The sequence below is a fragment of the Siniperca chuatsi genome, linkage group LG5, assembly GCF_020085105.1.
Source record: "Siniperca chuatsi isolate FFG_IHB_CAS linkage group LG5, ASM2008510v1, whole genome shotgun sequence".
In the NCBI taxonomy this organism is placed as follows: domain Eukaryota; kingdom Metazoa; phylum Chordata; class Actinopteri; order Centrarchiformes; family Sinipercidae; genus Siniperca; species Siniperca chuatsi.
The window spans coordinates 257,501-277,500 of NC_058046.1; the positions used below are offsets into that span (position 1 = coordinate 257,501).

The 20,000-nt window shown below is 54.1% G+C and overlaps 2 protein-coding genes and 1 pseudogene across 5 annotated transcripts in view; all 3 read left to right on the forward strand.

The window, feature by feature from the left end:
• Nucleotides 1-1,383, forward strand: part of LOC122875988 — a 19,396-nt pseudogene extending 18,013 nt beyond the window's left edge.
• A 534-nt stretch (nt 1,384-1,917) lies between these two features.
• On the forward strand, nt 1,918-19,270 carry phf19 (PHD finger protein 19). Of its 4 annotated transcripts, none has more exons than XM_044195793.1 (14): nt 1,918-2,305; nt 10,004-10,187; nt 10,343-10,424; nt 10,669-10,782; nt 11,163-11,257; nt 11,663-11,811; nt 12,447-12,542; nt 12,670-12,859; nt 14,001-14,068; nt 14,221-14,367; nt 14,818-14,878; nt 15,016-15,101; nt 15,192-15,278; nt 15,659-19,270. In XM_044195793.1, exons 2-14 carry the CDS (start codon nt 10,005-10,007, stop codon nt 15,999-16,001), a joined length of 1,701 nt encoding a protein of 566 aa, XP_044051728.1. In that variant the 5' UTR covers nt 1,918-2,305; nt 10,004; the 3' UTR covers nt 16,002-19,270. The 4 variants fall into 4 exon arrangements, with proteins under 4 accessions (XP_044051728.1, XP_044051727.1, XP_044051725.1 ...); XM_044195792.1 differs by having other exon boundaries at nt 1,919-2,305; nt 15,189-15,278; XM_044195790.1 differs by having other exon boundaries at nt 1,921-2,305; nt 15,189-15,278; nt 15,656-19,270.
• A 64-nt stretch (nt 19,271-19,334) lies between these two features.
• The window catches only part of LOC122875992 (disabled homolog 2-interacting protein-like), a 52,717-nt gene continuing 52,051 nt past the window's right edge, over nt 19,335-20,000 (forward strand). Inside the window, exon 1 of the mRNA XM_044195758.1 lies at nt 19,335-19,488. The gene's annotated coding sequence lies outside the window, so the exon portion shown is untranslated. The remainder of the gene's footprint in view (nt 19,489-20,000) is intronic.

Below are 20,000 nucleotides of genomic sequence, written 5' to 3' on the forward strand. Positions count from 1 at the left end.
GTCTCTCTCTCTCCCTGTCTCTCCCTGTCTGTCTCTCTCCCTGTCTGTCTCTCTCTCTCCCTGTCTGTCTCTCTCCCTGTCTGTCTCTCTCTCTCCCTGTCTCTCCCTGTCTGTCTCTCTCCCTGTCTGTCTCTCTCTCTCCTGTCTGTGTCTCCCTGTTTGTCTCTTTCCCTGTCTGTCTCTCCCTGTCTGTCTCTCTCTCTCCCTGTCTCTCTCTCCCTGTCTGTCTGTCTGTCTCTCTCTCTCTGTCTCTGTTCTCTGTCTCTCTCTCCTGTCTGTCTCTCTCTCTCTGTCTGTCTCTTTCCCTGTCTGTCTCTCTCTCTCTCCTCTCCTCTCTCTCTCCTGTCTGTCTGTCTCTCTCCCTGTCTGTCTCTCTCCCTGTCTGTCTCTCCCTGTCTGTCTCTCCCTGTCTGTCTCTCTCTCTCCTGTCTCTCCCTGTCTGTCTCTCTCCCTGTCTGTCTCTCTCCCTCCCTGTCTGTCTCTCCTGTCTGTCTCTCCCTGTCTGTCTCTCTCTCTGTCTGTCTCTCTCCCTGTCTGTCTGTCTGTGTCTCAGGTCTCCAGAGGATCTACTCTCTCACGAGGTCGGGTGGTTATGAGTTACGGATCGACATGGCTGACTTCGATAACGCCACAGCGTTCGCTCACTATGCTGATTTCTCAGTTGGCCGGGACTCGGTGAACCCCGAGGAGGACGGGTACCCGCTGACCGTGGACCAGTACTCTGGGACAGCAGGTACGAATACTGGTTCTAGTTCAATACTATACAGCACTACACAGTACTAATAGGTCTGCTTCTGCCCTGCAGGTGACTCCCTCCTGAAGCACTCTGGGATGCGGTTCACTACCAAAGACCGGGACCAGGACCAGTCAGAGAACAACTGTGCGACGTACTACCAGGGGGCATGGTGGTACCGTAACTGCCACACCTCCAACCTGAATGGACAGTACCTGAGCGGAGGCCACGCCTCCTACGCTGACGGTGTGGAGTGGTCCAGCTGGACGGGCTGGCAGTACTCGCTCAGGTTCACAGAGATGAAGATACGACCTAATACTGAGCCGGACTCCTGATCATCTGATCCTAAACCTGACCCCTGACCTTTAACCCTGCCCACAATCCTCTGAACTCTGACCTAAACCTGACTCCTGATTCTGACCTCAGACCTTGACCTTTGACCCACTCCTCTAACCCTCAACACAGACCTCTGACCTTTGACCCCTGACCAATTCTCTGCCGTCTGCTTGTGTGTTTTATAAAATGTGACAATTTGTTCTTACATCTTAAAGAATCAAATCAGTGATTTCACTTATTCTGCTGATGTTTCATATTGATGATGTCGGAGTTGAATGTAGAGCTGATGATTGATTAAAGAGTTTCTGACTGAACTTAAAGGTCCCATATTGTATCACCTGGACCCAGAACCCTGTTTTGTTGTTGTTTTAACTTTATTAACACCACAACACCGAGCAGTCATTCCGTCGCTGAGCTAACAAACTACAAGATAGAAAAACGTCAAGGAAACGCTGCACAATCGTTGGGTGTCAGGAAGCCAATATATATTTTATTGCACAGCCTTCACAAGCCTCCACTCTCGTGATTTAACCTTACAGAGTTTCCTGATGGACAGATAGCTATACTTGTTGCTACTACTGCATTATTCAGTCATTACACATAAATAATACTGTGCTTGCTGACCATTTAGTTTTATGAGCAAAAAATAATATAGTACAGATATTGATAATGAAATATTATATATTAAATATCTTATAAATTATATGTGTTGACATTTGACAAATATAATTGAATATAGAGGACAATATCATTGTTTTAAATTGACATTTCACATGAAGTGTTGTAAAATAAAACCTGTGGAAAGTGAACGGAGTTCTGAATGGGGCGAAGACTCGAAGCAGGACAGCACTTCCTGGTGATGACGTGTGACGATGTTAATGACGGCGGTGATGATGAACCTCCTCCTTTGATTCGCGGGAAAAGTGAAAAAATGGCGACGGTCGAAGTTTGAAGTTTAGCGCCACGAAAACAGGGACAGAGAGGCAGGGCAGGACAGGAGAGAGACAGGAGAGAGACAGGACAGAGACAGGACAGAGACAGAGAGAGACAGAGACAGAGACAGGGACAGGGACAGGATAGCGACAGGATAGGATAGAGACAGAGACAGGACCTGAAGACACGGAGACAGGCTGTCTGTCTGTCCCGGTGGAGTCCAACCTGTCTGTCGGAGTAACACCCGCCTGTCTGTGTGTCTGTGGGTCGGAGGACAGGTGGAGACAGACCGGATCAGAGAAGGTAAGACAGCTCTGTTTTCTGTATTTTAACCCGCTTCTGCTCGGTTTGACCCGCTGTTTTAACCCGGGTCAGTTTATCACCAGTTTATTCAGCGATGTCGGTGTGAAAGCGGTTTGTAGACTCGCGTCACTGTCCGGTAAACTACAGGTTAACGTCGGTAACGGCAGACTGAAGTGTTAAGAACACCGTTATTACAGTTAAGTTACCGGAGCCGTTACACCGCAGCTAACGGTAACCGTGTGTGTGTGTGTGTGTGTGTGTGTGAGAGTGACAGGATGTGTGTTGAGTGAACTAATAAACTAAGTTAGTTAACAGACTGTGACCCGGGTTAGTTATCTGCTTATTTCCAAAGTTAGTCCGTTAATGGACACGTCGTGACCCGGGTCAGGCTGCGGGTCGGGAGTTAACGGCGGTCGGTTGGTTAGTCAGTTAAACGGTATGTGTCTCGGTTCTGATGGGAGAGCGCACTGCGCATGCTCCAACATGTCAAAATCCCCCTCACAGTTCAGGAATGAATCACAGCCACAACCTGTCTCACCGCCTGTGTGTCAGACAGGGAGAATCTGTCTGTCCCTCCGCAGACAGACAGACAGACAGAGAGGCAGGCAGGCAGGCAGACACACAGACAGGCAGAGAGGCAGGCAGGCAGGCAGAGGCAGGCAGGCAGAGAGACAGGCAGGCAGAGACAGGCAGGCAGAGAGGCAGGCAGGCAGAGAGGCAGGCAGGCAGAGAGGCAGGCAGGCAGGCAGAGAGACAGGCAGGCAGGCAGAGAGGCAGGCAGGCAGAGAGACAGAGAGGCAGGCAGACAGAGAGGCAGGCAGAGAGACAGGCAGGCAGAGAGACAGGCAGGCAGAGAGACAGGCAGGCAGAGAGGCAGGCAGGCAGAGAGGCAGGCAGGCAGGCAGGCAGAGAGAGAAGGCAGGCAGAGAGACAGGCAGGCAGGCAGAGAGACAGGCAGGCAGGCAGAGAGGCAGGCAGAGAGAGAGGCAGGCAGGCAGAGAGGCAGGCAGGCAGAGAGGCAGGCAGGCAGGCAGAGAGACAGGCAGGCAGGCAGAGAGGCAGGCAGGCAGAGAGACAGACAGGCAGGCAGGCAGAGAGAGAGGCAGGCAGAGAGACAGGCAGGCAGACAGACAGGCAGGCAGGCAGAGAGAGCAGAGCAGGCAGACAGAGAGGCAGGCAGAGAGACAGGCAGGCAGAGAGGCAGGCAGGCAGGCAGAGAGAGAGGGAGGCAGGCAGAGAGGCAGGCAGAGAGACAGGCAGGCAGGCAGAGAGACAGGCAGGCAGGCAGAGAGGCAGGCAGAGAGACAGAGAGGCAGGCAGACAGAGAGGCAGGCAGAGAGACAGGCAGGCAGAGAGGCAGGCAGGCAGAGAGAGAGGCAGGCAGAGAGACAGGCAGGCAGAGAGGCAGGCAGGCAGAGAGACAGAGAGGCAGGCAGACAGAGAGGCAGGCAGAGAGACAGGCAGGCAGAGAGGCAGGCAGGCAGAGAGACAGAGAGGCAGGCAGACAGAGAGGCAGGCAGAGAGACAGGCAGGCAGAGAGGCAGGCAGGCAGAGAGAGAGGCAGGCAGGCAGAGAGACAGGCAGGCAGGCAGAGAGAGGCAGGCAGGCAGGCAGGCAGAGAGAGACAGGCAGGCAGGCAGAGAGGCAGGCAGGCAGGCAGGCAGAGAGAGAGGCAGGCAGAGAGGCAGGCAGAGACAGGCAGGCAGGCAGAGAGACAGGCAGGCAGGCAGAGAGACAGGCAGGCAGGCAGAGAGGCAGGCAGGCAGGCAGAGAGAGGCAGGCAGGCAGAGAGGCAGGCAGAGAGACAGGCAGGCAGGCAGAGAGGCAGGCAGAGAGAGAGGCAGGCAGAGAGAGAGGCAGGCAGGCAGAGAGACAGGCAGGCAGAGAGACAGGCAGGCAGGCAGACAGAGAGGCAGGCAGAGAGGCAGGCAGAGAGACAGGCAGGCAGGCAGAGAGGCAGGCAGAGAGAGAGGCAGGCAGAGAGAGAGGCAGGCAGAGAGAGAGGCAGGCAGGCAGAGAGACAGGCAGGCAGAGAGAGAGGCAGGCAGGCAGAGAGGCAGGCAGGCAGAGAGGCAGGCAGGCAGGCAGAGAGGCAGGCAGGCAGAGAGGCAGGCAGGCAGGCAGAGAGGCAGGCAGGCAGGCAGAGAGACAGGCAGGCAGAGAGACAGGCAGAGAGAGAGAGAGGCAGGCAGAGAGAGAGGGCAGGCAGAGAGGCAGGCAGGCAGAGAGACAGGCAGGCAGAGAGGCAGGCAGGCAGAGAGGCAGGCAGAGAGAGAGAGAGGCAGGCAGAGAGACAGGCAGGCAGAGAGGCAGGCAGGCAGAGAGACAGGCAGGCAGAGAGAGAGGCAGGCAGAGAGACAGGCAGGCAGAGAGGCAGGCAGGCAGAGAGACAGGCAGGCAGAGAGAGAGGCAGGCAGGCAGGCAGACAGAGAGGCAGGCAGAGAGGCAGGCAGAGAGAGAGGCAGGCAGGCAGGCAGAGCAGGCAGGCAGAGAGAGGCAGGCAGAGAGAGAGGCAGGCAGGCAGAGAGAGAGGCAGGCAGGCAGAGAGACAGGCAGGCAGAGAGACAGGCAGGCAGGCAGACAGAGAGGCAGGCAGAGAGGCAGGCAGAGAGACAGGCAGGCAGAGAGGCAGGCAGGCAGAGAGAGGGCAGGCAGAGAGAGAGGCAGGCAGAGAGGCAGGCAGGCAGGCAGGCAGGCAGGCAGGCAGAGAGAGAGAGGCAGGCAGAGGCAGAGCAGGCAGAGAGGGCAGGCAGGCAGGCAGAGAGGCAGGCAGGCAGGCAGAGAGAGAGGCAGGCAGAGAGAGAGGCAGGCAGAGAGAGAGGCAGGCAGGCAGAGAGACAGGCAGGCAGAGAGACAGGCAGGCAGGCAGCAGGCAGGCAGGCAGGCAGAGAGGCAGGCAGGCAGAGAGGCAGGCAGGCAGAGGCAGGCAGGCAGAGCAGGCAGGCAGAGAGGCAGGCAGGAGGGCAGGCAGGCAGGCAGGCAGGCAGGCAGAGAGGCAGGCAGGCAGAGAGGCAGGCAGGCAGAGAGGCAGGCAGGCAGGCAGAGGCAGGCAGGCAGAGAGGCAGGCAGGGCAGGCAGAGAGGCAGGCAGGCAGAGAGAGCAGGCAGGCAGGCAGAGCAGGCAGGCAGGCAGGCAGGCAGGCAGGCAGGCAGAGAGGCAGGCAGGCAGAGCAGGCAGGCAGGCAGGCAGAGAGGCAGGCAGGCAGAGAGGCAGGCAGGCAGGCAGGCAGGCAGGCAGAGCAGGCAGGCAGGCAGAGAGGCAGGCAGGCAGAGAGGCAGGCAGGCAGAGAGGCAGGCAGGCAGGGCAGGCAGGCAGGCAGGCAGAGAGGCAGGCAGAGAGGCAGGCAGGCAGAGAGAGGCAGGCAGGCAGGCAGAGGCAGGCAGAGAGGAGAGGCAGGCAGGCAGAGAGCAGGCAGGCAGAGAGCAGAGGCAGAGCAGGCAGGCAGAGAGGCAGGCAGAGGCAGGCAGAGAGAGGCAGGCAGGCAGGCAGGCAGAGAGAGAGGCAGGCAGAGAGAGGGCAGGCAGAGAGGCAGGCAGGCAGGCAGAGAGAGAGAGGCAGGCAGGCAGAGAGAGCAGGCAGGCAGAGAGAGGCAGGCAGGCAGGCAGAGAGGCAGGCAGGCAGAGAGGCAGGCAGGCAGGCAGAGAGGCAGGCAGAGCAGGCAGAGAGGCAGGCAGAGAGAGGGCAGGCAGGCAGAGAGGCAGGCAGAGGCAGGCAGAGCAGGCAGCAGAGCAGGCAGAGAGAGGCAGGCAGGCAGAGAGAGAGGCAGGCAGGCAGGCAGGCAGGCAGAGCAGGCAGGCAGAGAGAGGCAGGCAGGCAGGCAGGCAGAGAGGCAGGCAGGCAGAGAGAGGCAGGCAGGCAGAGAGCAGGCAGGCAGAGAGAGGCAGGCAGAGAGAGCAGGCAGAGAGACAGGCAGGCAGAGAGAGAGGGCAGGCAGAGAGAGAGGCAGGCAGAGAGAGAGGCAGGCAGGCAGAGAGGCAGGCAGAGAGAGAGACAGGCAGGCAGAGAGGCAGAGAGAGAGAGAGAGGCAGGCAGAGGCAGGCAGGCAGGCAGAGAGAGGCAGGCAGGCAGAGAGAGGCAGGCAGAGAGACAGGCAGGCAGAGAGAGAGGCAGAGCAGGCAGAGAGAGGCAGGCAGAGAGAGAGGCAGGCAGAGAGAGAGCAGGCAGAGAGGCAGGCAGAGAGAGGCAGAGAGAGAGAGAGGCAGGCAGAGAGAGGCAGAGGCAGAGAGAGAGGGCAGGCAGAGAGAGAGGCAGGCAGGCAGAGAGGCAGGCAGAGAGAGAGGCAGGCAGGCAGAGAGGCAGAGGCAGGCAGAGAGAGAGCAGGCAGAGCAGAGAGGCAGGCAGAGCAGAGAGAGGCAGGCAGGCAGAGGAGAGGGGCAGGCAGAGAGAGAGGCAGGCAGAGCAGAGGCAGAGAGAGAGGCAGGCAGAGAGAGGCAGGCAGAGCAGAGAGAGAGAGCAGGCAGAGAGAGAGGCAGGCAGGCAGAGAGAGAGAGCAGGCAGGCAGAGAGAGGCAGGCAGGCAGAGAGAGCAGGCAGAGAGAGAGACAGAGAGAGAGAGAGAGGCAGAGAGAGAGAGGCAGGCAGAGAGAGAGGCAGGCAGAGAGAGAGAGCAGGCAGAGAGAGAGGCAGAGAGAGAGGCAGGCAGAGAGAGACAGGCAGGCAGAGAGAGAGAGGCAGAGAGAGAGAGGCAGAGGCAGAGAGAGAGGCAGGCAGGCAGGCAGGCAGGCAGGCAGAGAGAGAGAGGCAGAGAGAGACAGGCAGGCAGAGAGAGAGGCAGAGAGAGGCAGAGAGGCAGGCAGAGAGAGAGGCAGGCAGAGAGACAGGCAGGCAGAGCAGGCAGAGAGAGAGGCAGGCAGAGAGGCAGAGAGGCAGGCAGGCAGGCAGGCAGGCAGAGGAGAGGCAGGCAGGCAGAGAGACAGGCAGGCAGAGCAGAGAGGCAGGCAGGCAGGCAGGCAGGCAGGCAGGCAGGCAGGCAGGCAGGCAGGCAGGCAGAGAGAGAGAGAGAGGCAGGCAGGCAGAGAGACAGGCAGGCAGGCAGAGAGGCAGGCAGGCAGGCAGAGAGACAGGCAGAGAGAGACAGGCAGGCAGAGAGAGAGGCAGGCAGAGAGACAGGCAGGCAGAGAGAGAGACAGGCAGGCAGAGAGAGAGGCAGGCAGAGAGAGACAGGCAGGCAGAGAGACAGAGAGGCAGGCAGAGAGACAGAGAGGCAGGCAGAGAGACAGGCAGGCAGAGAGAGAGGCAGGCAGACAGGCAGGCAGGCAGGCAGAGAGACAGGCAGGCAGGCAGAGAGGCAGGCAGGCAGAGAGACAGGCAGGCAGAGAGAGAGGCAGGCAGAGAGGCAGGCAGGCAGGCAGAGAGACAGGCAGGCAGAGAGGCAGGCAGAGAGGCAGGCAGGCAGGCAGAGAGACAGGCAGGCAGGCAGAGAGACAGGCAGAGAGGCAGGCAGGCAGGCAGAGAGGCAGGCAGAGAGAGAGAGGCAGGCAGGCAGAGAGAGAGGCAGGCAGAGAGACAGGCAGGCAGAGAGAGAGACAGGCAGGCAGAGAGAGAGGCAGGCAGAGAGACAGGCAGGCAGAGAGACAGAGAGGCAGGCAGAGAGACAGAGAGGCAGGCAGAGAGACAGAGAGGCAGGCAGAGAGACAGGCAGGCAGAGAGACAGGCAGGCAGAGGCAGAGGCAGGCAGGCAGGCAGGCAGGCAGAGAGAGGCAGGCAGGCAGAGAGGCAGGCAGGCAGAGAGACAGGCAGGCAGGCAGAGAGGCAGGCAGAGAGAGAGACAGGCAGGCAGAGAGAGAGACAGGCAGGCAGAGAGACAGGCAGGCAGAGAGAGAGACAGGCAGGCAGAGAGAGAGGCAGGCAGAGAGACAGGCAGGCAGAGAGAGAGAGAGGCAGGCAGAGAGACAGAGAGGCAGGCAGAGAGACAGAGAGGCAGGCAGAGAGACAGGCAGGCAGAGAGAGAGGCAGGCAGACAGGCAGGCAGGCAGGCAGAGAGACAGGCAGGCAGGCAGAGAGGCAGGCAGGCAGAGAGACAGGCAGGCAGAGAGAGAGGCAGGCAGAGAGGCAGGCAGGCAGGCAGAGAGACAGGCAGGCAGAGAGGCAGGCAGAGAGGCAGGCAGGCAGGCAGAGAGACAGGCAGGCAGGCAGAGAGACAGGCAGAGAGGCAGGCAGGCAGGCAGAGAGGCAGGCAGGCAGGCAGGCAGACAGAGAGGCAGGCAGGCAGAGAGGCAGGCAGGCAGAGAGACAGGCAGGCAGAGAGAGAGGCAGGCAGGCAGAGAGACAGGCAGGCAGGCAGAGAGACAGGCAAAGAGGCAGGCAGGCAGGCAGAGAGACAGGCAAAGAGGCAGGCAGGCAGGCAGAGAGGCAGACAGACAGACAGAGAGGCAGGCAGGCAGAGAGACAGGCAGGCAGAGAGAGAGGCAGGCAGAGAGGCAGGCAGGCAGGCAGAGAGACAGGCAGGCAGGCAGAGAGACAGGCAGAGAGGCAGGCAGGCAGGCAGAGAGGCAGACAGACAGACAGACAGACAGAGAGGCAGGCAGGCAGGCAGGCAGGCAGGCAGAGAGAGAGGCAGGCAGGCAGGCAGAGAGGCAGGCAGGCAGAGAGACAGGCAGAGAGGCAGGCAGGCAGGCAGAGAGACAGGCAGAGAGGCAGGCAGGCAGGCAGAGAGGCAGGCAGGCAGAGAGACAGGCAGGCAGAGAGGCAGGCAGGCAGAGAGAGAGGCAGGCAGAGAGGCAGGCAGGCAGAGAGACAGGCAGGCAGAGAGGCAGGCAGAGAGGCAGGCAGGCAGAGAGGCAGGCAGGCAGAGAGACAGGCAGGCAGAGAGGCAGGCAGAGAGACAGACAGACAGACAGAGAGGCAGGCAGGCAGAGAGGCAGGCAGGCAGAGAGACAGACAGACAGGCAGGCAGAGAGGCAGACAGGCAGGCAGAGAGGCAGGCAGGCAGAGAGACAGGCAGAGAGGCAGGCAGAGAGACAGAGAGGCAGGCAGACAGGCAGGCAGACAGGCAGAGAGGCAGGCAGACAGGCAGGCAGGCAGAGAGACAGAGAGAGAGGCAGACAGGCAGGCAGGCAGAGAGACAGAGAGGCAGGCAGACAGGCAGAGAGACAGAGAGGCAGGCAGACAGGCAGGCAGGCAGAGAGACAGAGAGAGAGGCAGACAGGCAGGCAGGCAGAGAGACAGAGAGGCAGGCAGACAGGCAGAGAGACAGGCAGAGAGACAGGCAGAGAGACAGGCAGGCAGAGAGACAGGCAGAGAGGCAGAGAGAGAGGCAGAGAGACAGGCAGTCCAGGTGAGCCTCCTCACAGCATCGTGGGCCAGTTGTTCCCGGACTGTGACTGTCAGGCCTGTTTGTGTTTATAATGTCCGATAGTAAACGTGTGATGTAAAGTCCAGATGCAGACGTGTTTGTTTTCAGATCAGCACATTTTACAGTGAAGTCTGCTGATGACTGAAGTGCGTTTATTAACCCTTTGTCACGCTGTCGTACTGTTTCTCCGACACGACGTCACATGATGCTGTCAGCGCGATTCGCTGTGTTGCAGCAGCATCATCACTAACGATAATGCTGTGGTTTAATTAATAACCGCGGTGCGTTTAGATGAAGTGCTGGACGCGGTTCAGGGAGGAATTGATGAATTAGACGTAATGTCACATGACCCTGAGGTCGGAGATGAAACAGCGGATGAAAAACTGCCTGTCTGTCTCTCTGCAGGATGTTTGAGGACCTGATTGAAGCCTTCTCTGGTCTGGAGCCTCAGGTGTCTCCGGTGGGCGTGGCATGTCTGAGGGGGCGTGGCCTGGATGAGGGCGAGGAGGAGGAGTCCAGTCTGAGTGTTGGACAGTTCGTCCTCTGTCATTGGTCAGATGGACTCTACTACCTGGGCAAGATACAGAGGGTAACACACACACACACGCACGCACACACACACACACACACACGCGCACACATACACACACCCACACGCACGCACATACACACACACACACACACACAAGCAGATACAGTCTCTGATTGCTTGGTGTAAATCTCTGTGTCGTGATTGGTGGACAGGTGAGCCCCCCCCGGCAGAGCTGCTTCGTCACCTTTGAGGACAACTCCAAGTTCTGGGTTCTCTGGAAGGACATCCAACACGGTGAGAGAGACAGACAGGTGCAGAGAGAGAGACATTCAGCACGTTGAGAGACATACAGGTATACAGACAGACAGACAGACAGACAGACAAAGACACTTAGAGAGAGAGAGACAGACACTGAGAAGGAGAGAGAGACAGGTAAAAATGACAATAAGTGTGTCTCACCGTGATGCTGCTTCTGCCTGTCTGACATCTGTCTTCACTCTTGCTGTCAATCACAATCTCTTGTCCAATCATGTTGCAGCTGGCGTGCCGGGGGAGGAGCCTCGCTGCTCTGTGTGTCGGGAGGCAGAGCCAAACTCTGACAGCCAATCAATCCAAAACAACCAGATCCTCATCTGTGGGAAGTGCGGCATCGGTGAGTGAGACAGGCAGTGAGACAGGCAGCCGGTTAGTTAAATCGTTAACGGTGAGACTCAGTATGTCGCCTGACTGCAGATCGCAGAATTTAACACGATGATTTTATATCAAGTTTCACTAACATTCATAACATTTGCTGATTTATCAGTGTAGCTCCAGTATTCATAGAAATATGATCCTGTATTATTACAGGTTAGTCGTCATGTTCAAATCAGATAATATTGATCTTTAAACCATTTTATGATGAAGCTTTTTTAACCAAATGAAGGTTCCTGTCAGACTGTACTGTGGGTGTAAAGGACGTTACCGCCTGTAGGGGGCAGTAGAGACAGTTAGTGTTTGACCGAATAATAAAACGTCTGTCTGTCTGTCTGTCAGGTTTCCACCAGCAGTGCCATGTTCCTCCAGTGGAGGGCAGCAGCAGCCTCAGCCCCTGGTTCTGCAGACGCTGCGTCTTCGCTCTGGCTGTCAGGGTATAAACACACTGACACACTGTGATCGAGGGTCCTTGATGTGGTCCTGTTTGGTACCAGACCAACCTGAGACCGTCTGTTGCTGATGTTTTTAAAAGTCTGTCTGTTCAGCTGTCAGTAACTCTGTGGATTATTTTACTGTTTACTCTTCGCTGTAAAATCAGAGGGAGTCTTTTATTGTGAAGCAGCTACAGGAAGTGTAATGTGTTTATCACCGAATTAGCATGGCTCAGTTGGTGATGCTGTTGTCACGACAAGATGTCGACATATTCAGAGGACGAGTTCGAAATGTTGCAGGACGGAACAAAAAGAACCGACAGCAGTGAGATGAAGAGCTGCAGGCTGTTTTGTGTTTGTGAAAAACACGAGTGTTGCTGACTTTGCGTCTGTGTCTCCTCCCCACAGAAAGGGGGCGCTCTGAAGAAAGGTCCTATAGCCAAAGCTCTGTCAGCCATGAAGCAGGTGTTACCGTATGACCTGGACTCTCTGGACTGGGACTCCCAACATCGGACCAATCAGCAGCAGTGTTACTGTTACTGTGGAGGCCCCGGAGAGTAAGACCGACCAATCAGAGGGTGCTTTTCCTTACGCTAACCTGTGCTTCCTCGCGTCCTCTCTCCTCCCGTGACCCGGAAATCGTTCCACCTCCGCCATCATGGAGGATCTTCCGATGCACCTGGAGGAGAGAGGAGGCTTCCGGAGGAGCTTAGAGCGAGGAAGCACAGGTGTTTCCTACACGGACGTCTTTTATCAGGTGGCGTGACGTATAGATGGGACGCACCTCTATGTGTACAGACAGTATTATAGATCACCGTTACGTGGTGAGATGCAATGTAACGGCCGTCTCCTGGTGCGTGATAAATCTGACACTTTAAAATATGCAGGATCATTTACCTGCAAAGTGTCGTGGCGTCACACAAAGCAGCAGCTTGTTTTTTATTTTACAGTCGACGTACACACATTCTGACGCAGCTGTACGGTGTACTGTGCAGATAACAATCACGCAGGTAAAGAAATAGCCTGAGTGATCATAACAAATAATACTGAAGACAAGAGACGCAGGTGAGGGAAGCGAGGAGACACATTAGCTTAACGAAAAGCACCCAGAGACACACTGTGGCTCAGCATCGTCAAGGCGTTCAGTGTTATCGACGATGATCTGTCTCAACCATGTCCATGTTGTGTGTAGGTGGTACCTGAAGATGCTGCAGTGTTTCAGGTGTCAGCAGTGGTTCCACGAAGCCTGTACTCAGTGTCTGCAGGAGTGCATGATGTTCGGAGACAGGTGATGCAGCACCTCCGCTACTGCTCCTACAATCCCCTTCGTGTCTGTTCTCATCTTCTCCTCTTTGCTCCTGTTTATTTCCTCTGCGGTGCGACAGTGTTTTGATGATTTCTTACCACCTCCTCAGGTTTTACCTCTTCCTGTGTTCGGCGTGTAATAAAGGGTCCGAGTACGTCCGTCGGCTGTCTCTGAGGTGGGTCGATCTGGTTCACCTGGTTCTCTACAATCTGTCAGTCAGCAGCAAGAAGAAATACTTTGAGCTGGACGAGATCCTCGCCTTCGTCTCTGCAAACTGGGAACATTTACAGCTCGGGAAGGTACCAGACTGTCCTGAACCAAACCGGACTGTCCTTAACCAAACCAGACTGTCCTGAACCAAACCAGACTGTCCTGAACCAAACCGAACTGTCCTGAACCAAACCAGACTGTCCTGAACCAAAACCAGACTGTCCTGAACCAAACCGAACTGTCCTGAACCAAACCGGACTGTCCTGAACCAAACCAGACTGTCCTGAACCAAACCGGACTGTCCTGAACCAAAACCAGACTGTCCTGAACCAAACCGAACTGTCCTGAACCAAACCGGACTGTCCTTAACCAAACCAGACTGTCCTGAACCAAACCGGACTGTCCTGACTGTCCTGAACCAAACCGGACTGTCCTGAACCAAAACCAGACTGTCCTGAACCAAACCAGACTGTCCTGACTGTCCTGAACCAAAACCAGACTGTCCTGAACCAAAACCAGACTGTCCTGAACCAAACGAGACTGTCCTGAACCAAACCGACTGTCCTGAACCAAACCAGACTGTCCTGAACCAAACCGACTGTCCTGAGACTGTCCTGAACCAAACCAGACTGTCCTGAACCAAACCAGACTGTCCTGAACCAAAACCTGAACCACTGTCCTGAACCAAACCCAGACTGTCCTGAACTGTCCTGAACCAAACCCAGACTGTCCTGAACCAAAACCAGACTGTCCTGAACCAAACCTGTCCTGAGACTGTCCTGAACCAAAACCGGACTGTCCTGACTGTGTCCTGAACCAAAACCAAAACCAGACTGTCCTGAACCAAAACCGGACTGTCCTGAACCAGAAACCCCAGACTGAACCAAAACCAGACTGTCCTGAACCAAAACCAGACTGTCCTGAACCAAAACCAGACTGTCCTGAACCAAACCAGACTGTCCTGAACCAAAACCAGACTGTCCTGAACCAAAACCAGACTGTCCTGAACCAAACCAGACTGTCCTGAACCAAAACCGGACTGTCCTGAACCAAAACCGGACTGTCCTTAACCAAAACCAGACTGTCCTGAACCAAACCAGACTGTCCTGAACCAAACCCAGACTGTCCTGAACCAAAACCAGACTGTCCTGAACCAAACCCACCCAGTTACTTGAGCTGGATGGACCTGGTCCTGCTTCTAACCTGCCTGTTTGTTTGTTTGTTGTTTAGCTGTCTAACACTCCCCTATCAGAGAGAGGGCAGCATCTGCTGGACGCTCTGAATAAATACAAGAGCAAGTAAGAAACACACACGTTATATAAACTAAACTGATCAATGTGTTTGTATTATACGTATTACTGACTGTGTGTGTGTGTGTGTGTGTGTGTGTGTGTGTGTGTGTGTGTGTGTGTGTGTGTGTGTGTGTGTGTGTGTGTGTGTGTGTGTTCAGGTTTCTGTGTGGGAAGGAGATAAAGAAGAGGAAGTGCATCTTTCGTCTGAGGACCAGAGTCCCTCCGAACCCCCCGTCCAAGCTCTTTCCTGAGCGTGCCCAGAACGATGGAGGACGGGGCCATAAGAAAGGCGTGGTCAGGAACAGGTATTCCTCACCATTTACCTGGTGACTGTGTTTGATTGACAGGTCAGTTTGTAGTCCTAAAACCAGGAGCGTTACGGCCCTCGTCATCATGTCACCTTCCACCTGAACGCGGCAGCTTGAGTTACTCTTTGAGATTTAAATGAAACTAGCGCTGTCTCTGGTAGCCGCTGAGGGTTAGCGTTAGCAGCACGCTGGCCTCGTCTGTATCTGCACAGGTGTGGCAGCGCACAGAGCCGAACGCAAAATCACTACAGTCGCGCACATGAAACGGAAGAAAATACACCTGGAGCATAAAAACGTGCTTCGGGTTGTGTTTACACGTGATGTGACACTGTAGTCGGTTGGATTATTAAAGTAGGAGCTGTCTGTTGATACCCCTTAAAACCAAACACCTGTGTGTGTGTGTGTGTGTGTGTGTGTGTGTGTGTGTGTGTGTGTGTGTGAGAGCAGTGCGTCAGCTGAGAGGAGGAAGAGGAAGTCCAAGTGGCTACTAGAAGATGCCATTCCTAATGTAAGTAACTTTTCTACTCTCTTCTGTTTGTTTTGTTTCCTAAACCATCTCCGGTGTCCAAGACTTAATGGTGTTATTTACCCTTCTGCGTGTGCGTGTGTGCGTGCGTGTGCGTGTGCGTGTGTGTGTGCGTGTAGAACGAGCTGTCCTGCAGTTGGACCTCCAACCATCACATGGCCAACATCTTTGACTTCACCCTGGACGAACTGCAGAGCCTCAAGAGGTGAGACAGAGATCAATTCACCAATATCCACCAATAATCAATTTTCAAAATATCAGCATATTACTACCATCTGATATTCCTTCTCAGTAGTTCCAGTAGGACAGTCAGTATTGATCAGGACTCCACTGATGCCTCCACTTCCGGCTCTGCTACGACCAGTGCCTCCTATCACTTCAGGTGAGCAGCAGTTAACTAACCTGTCCTCCATCTTTATCCTCCTGCTGAGCTCCAACAGCTCATGTGACACGTGACATGTGACACGTGACACGTGACAAGTGACAAGCTCGGCCGTGTTTCTCTGATCTGTGATCAGTTTTCCTAGTTAGTTAGTAAGATAGGAAAAGAGCAAGCCAGAAGGAAGCCTCGTAGTTAAGGGCCAACACCAAGGAAGGTTCCTCGTTACAGAGCAGGAAAGCTATCGCTCTCGTTCGGCAGGAAGTAAGGAGACATCCTACCTTGCTACCTCAATGCAAAGCTTTCTTCTTAAGATGCTGACTTGTCTCCGCCCACTTCGTTCCCTAAAGGAAGTCTGTCTCTGTGCTCTGTGTCCTCAGAAGGAGGGTGGGCAGCAGGAAGAGGAAGTTACCTAGCAACAGCTACAGCCACTGGGCCAATCGCAGTGAGGCAGGGGAGGAGCTTGGAGGGGAGGAGCCTTCTGGGATGCTGGAGGACCAAGAAGCTACAAACCACACCCACCTGACATCAGACTCCTCCCACTTTCTATCTGACCCCTCCCAGATTCCCTCTGACTCCTCCCACCTCCACTCCTCCATCTCCTCGTATTTTGGAGTTGCGGGCAGACTGACCAATGGGGAGAGGTACCAGGTTCTGGCTCGACGTGTCACTCCTCAGGGGACGGTCCAGTACCTGCTGGAGTGGGAGGGGACAACACCTTACTAGGATGTTAACGGAGTAACGGGGTTAGATGTCTTGTGAAGCTTGGATTCCTCTTCCTCCACTCTCACACAGGACATTTGTTTCCTGATCAGCTCCCAGTCTGGCCGTTGATTGGTCGAAACCACTCACAGCTCAATTACCTCACGAGTAATGGGGGCGTATTTAGTGTTTCCATGACAACAGTCCATCTGACCGACCACCAGATCTGGTATTCGTGTTTCTGAGATTTTACCAGTTTTAATGTAAGTTAATGTTTTTAACTTGTCGACCAAAAAAGTTACTTTTTTATTTTTAGTTTTTATAAACCTGAAGCTAAAAACCTGTTTTTCAAAGACAACAAGGCAACGTTCATTTTTAATGTCGGCTGCCTAGCAACAGTATTCTCAAGACTTAGGCTTAGGCCCTAAGTCTTGTCTCCAGAAAGATCGGAACTGATCCAGAAACCAGTGTACTAAACCTGACAGGAAATGATAACCCCTCAAAGGTTTGTCCCTTCAAAACCCTGTCCTACGTATGTCCCTGCCAAACCCTGTCCTACGTATGCCCCTGCCAAACCCTGTCCTATGTATGCCCCTGCCAAACCCTGTCCTACGTATGTCCCTGCCAAACCCTGTCCTACGTATGCCCCTGCCAAACCCTGTCCTACGTATGTCCCTGCCAAACCCTGTCCTATGTATGCCCCTGCCAAACCCTGTCCTACGTATGTCCCTGCCAAACCCTGTCCTATGTATGCCCCTGCCAAACCCTGTCCTACGTATGTCCCTGCCAAACCCTGTCCTATGTATGCCCCTGCCAAACCCTGTCCTACGTATGTCCCTGCCAAACCCTGTCCTATGTATGCCCCTGCAACACCCTGTCCAACGTATGCCCCTGCAACACCCTGTCCAACGTATGTCCCTGCCAAACCCTGTCCAACGTATGTCCCTGCAACACCCTGTCCTACGTATGTCCCTGCCAAACCCTGTCCTACGTATGTCCCTGCAACACCCTGTCCTACGTATGTCCCTGCCAAACCCTGTCCTACGTATGTCCCTGCAACACCCTGTCCAACGTATGCCCCTGCAACACCCTGTCCAACGTATGCCCCTGCCAAACCCTGTCCTACGTATGTCCCTGCCAAACCCTGTCCTACGTATGTCCCTGCCAAACCCTGTCCTACGTATGCCCCTGCAACACCCTGTCCTACGTATGTCCCTGCAACACCCTGTCCAACGTATGCCCCTGCAACACCCTGTCCTACGTATGCCCCTGCAACACCCTGTCCTACGTATGTCCCTGCAACACCCTGTCCTACGTATGTCCCTGCCAAACCCTGTCCTACGTATGTCCCTGCCAAACCCTGTCCTACGTATGCCCCTGCAACACCCTGTCCTACGTATGTCCCTGCAACACCCTGTCCAACGTATGCCCCTGCCAAACCCTGTCCTACGTATGTCCCTGCAACACCCTGTCCTACGTATGTCCCTGCCAAACCCTGTCCTACGTATGTCCCTGCAACACCCTGTCAGATGGTTTTCAGGTGAGTTTGGAGGAATCAGGTATCAAAGCTGATCATGAGCCTGTAAAAACAGTATTTAGTGAGAACAAACAAAATGTTTAAATGCAGCCAAAGACGTACACACACACACACACACACACACTCTCTCTGTCAGTAGTGTGTGTGAATATTTAGTCCTCCGGTCGGTATATTATCACGCTGACAGTAAATGGAGTTTGTGTCCCTGTATGTCAAACCAAACATTTCTTCTTTTTCACCTCTGACATGTTAAACTGTCAGAGGCTCCTGTAGTTTCCTGTAGTGGCCCCCGCTGTCAGACAGCACGCCGCCTTACCTGTCCTCGCTGCTGTACCTGTGAGTTACATCATTCTTTCGTTCAGCAGTTTCTGATGTATTTAACCAACACGTTCAGTCTGTACAACTGAACATAAAGCACTTCCTTTAAAGCCGACTGAGACCTTCAGTTATGTCAGAAAACTGCTGCTCTGATCTCGAACGGTTCGAGCAGGTTTTGTTCCCAGTCAGTGATGTCACCACAGGTATTAACAGCTGTCAATGCCCAACACCTGGTGTGGCCTTACTGAGTGGGTGTGGCCTGCAGAGCTCAGAGCAGCAGCTGATCTGAGACAGTGTTGGGTTACCTGTGAAGTTCCAGTGAGATCTGACTTTTTGTTCCGCAGTTTCTTGATAAATTCCTAACTGACGGTTTGAATGTGAACACAGCAGGATTAAAGATATTTTAGATCTCAGACCTCTCGGACTCATTTGCTCCGCTTCAACAGACACCGGCAGAGAGCCGCGGCCTGTTTCGTACCAGGCCACGCTGTCAGAGATCAAATCCACTGTCCTAATAAAGCTTATCTGACGGTAATATAACTGGCTACCAACCAAACTCTGTTCAGATTTCTGGGTAATAAAGAAAATCACAAAATGTAACATCGTATGTATTCATTTAACTGTTTAACCACTTTCTGCATCTCAATGTTGTTTCAAGGCCTTCTTCATGTCATGTATGTTTTTGTCTAAAAACAGCATCTGAACTCTTTCTCTCGTGTCTTTAAACCCCTCAGATTAGAAGTATTACCAGGACTTGACCTCTGACCTCAGTAGTAGCTGCAGCACTGTCTGCTAGCGCGTTGAATACTGACAATAAACTAATAATCCTAAAAATTATATTTGGAAACAAAAATTTAAAAAAAACCTGCTGATGTGATTAAAGATGAGACTATAAACAAAAACTACAAATCCCACTGGAACTTAAGGCTCAAATTCCCAGAATTCAGTGTTTTCCTTGTTTACATTCATAGTATTGATCTCTGTGTCCCGACAGCTGCTGTTTTCTTGCACTATCGTCTCGTTCAGTATCTATGCAAACATCAACCTCACTCACCAAATAGATTTTCCCAAACTGATAATCAGATCGATCAGGACCCTTGTGCTGTTCAAATGTATTAAAGAAACAAATAATAAATATATTTAGATGTTTCACATTTCTGTTCTGTTTTGACATAGAGGTTAGCTTGAAGCTAACACAGCCCATTGGTTTGAATGAGGAATGCTAATAGTGCTAACAGTCTCTGAGACGTTAAACTGTCACTCTGTCACTTTAAACCTGCACCGCCTCCTCGCAGCCATGGTAACCACACTTCTCTCCCATTGGCCTGTTAGCCGGTTGTTTTGATCATGTGACTGTTTGTATGTTTTCTTTTTTTTCTGTTGAGCTGACCAATCAGCTGCCAGCTTCCTCGGGAATAAAAACAAGTTTGAGCTTTGACCTCCCTGTTTCTGTGTGCAGCAGTGAGAGTGCGACAGGTGATAATCTGTTGATGCAATTAAGGTGTTAAACAACACGTGAGAAACAACACACGTTAACAGTCAGACAGTTCAGGTGTGTCTGTCTGTCGTCCCGACGGTCCCTGCACTCAGACAGACGGGTAAAGGTGTCTTACAGGATGAGACGTAACTGACCCACAGCTGAAGAGACAACTTCAGGTTCTACATTTGTCTCTCGTGTCTCTGTTCACCTGTCTGTGAGTCTCCCTGTCTCTGTTTACCTGTCTGTGAGTCTCCCGGTCTCTGTTCACCTGTCTGTGAGTCTCTCTGTCTCTGTTCACCTGTCTGTGAGTCTCTCTGTCTCTGTTCACCTGTCTGTGAGTCTCTCTGTCTCTGTTCACCTGTCTGTGAGTCTCCCGGTCTCTGTTCACCTGTCTGTGAGTCTCTCTGTCTCTGTTCACCTGTCTGTGAGTCTCCCGGTCTCTGTTCACCTGTCTGTGAGTCTCTCTGTCTCTGTTCACCTGTCTGTGAGTCTCCCGGTCTCTGTTCACCTGTCTGTGAGTCTCTCTGTCTCTGTTCACCTGTCTGTGAGTCTCCTGTCTCTGTTCACCTGTCTGTGAGTCTCCCCTGTCTCTGTTCACCTGTCTGTGAGTCTCCCTGTCTCTGTTCACCTGTCTGTGAGTCTCCCGGTCTCTGTTCACCTGTCTGTGAGTCTCTCTGTCTCTGTTCAC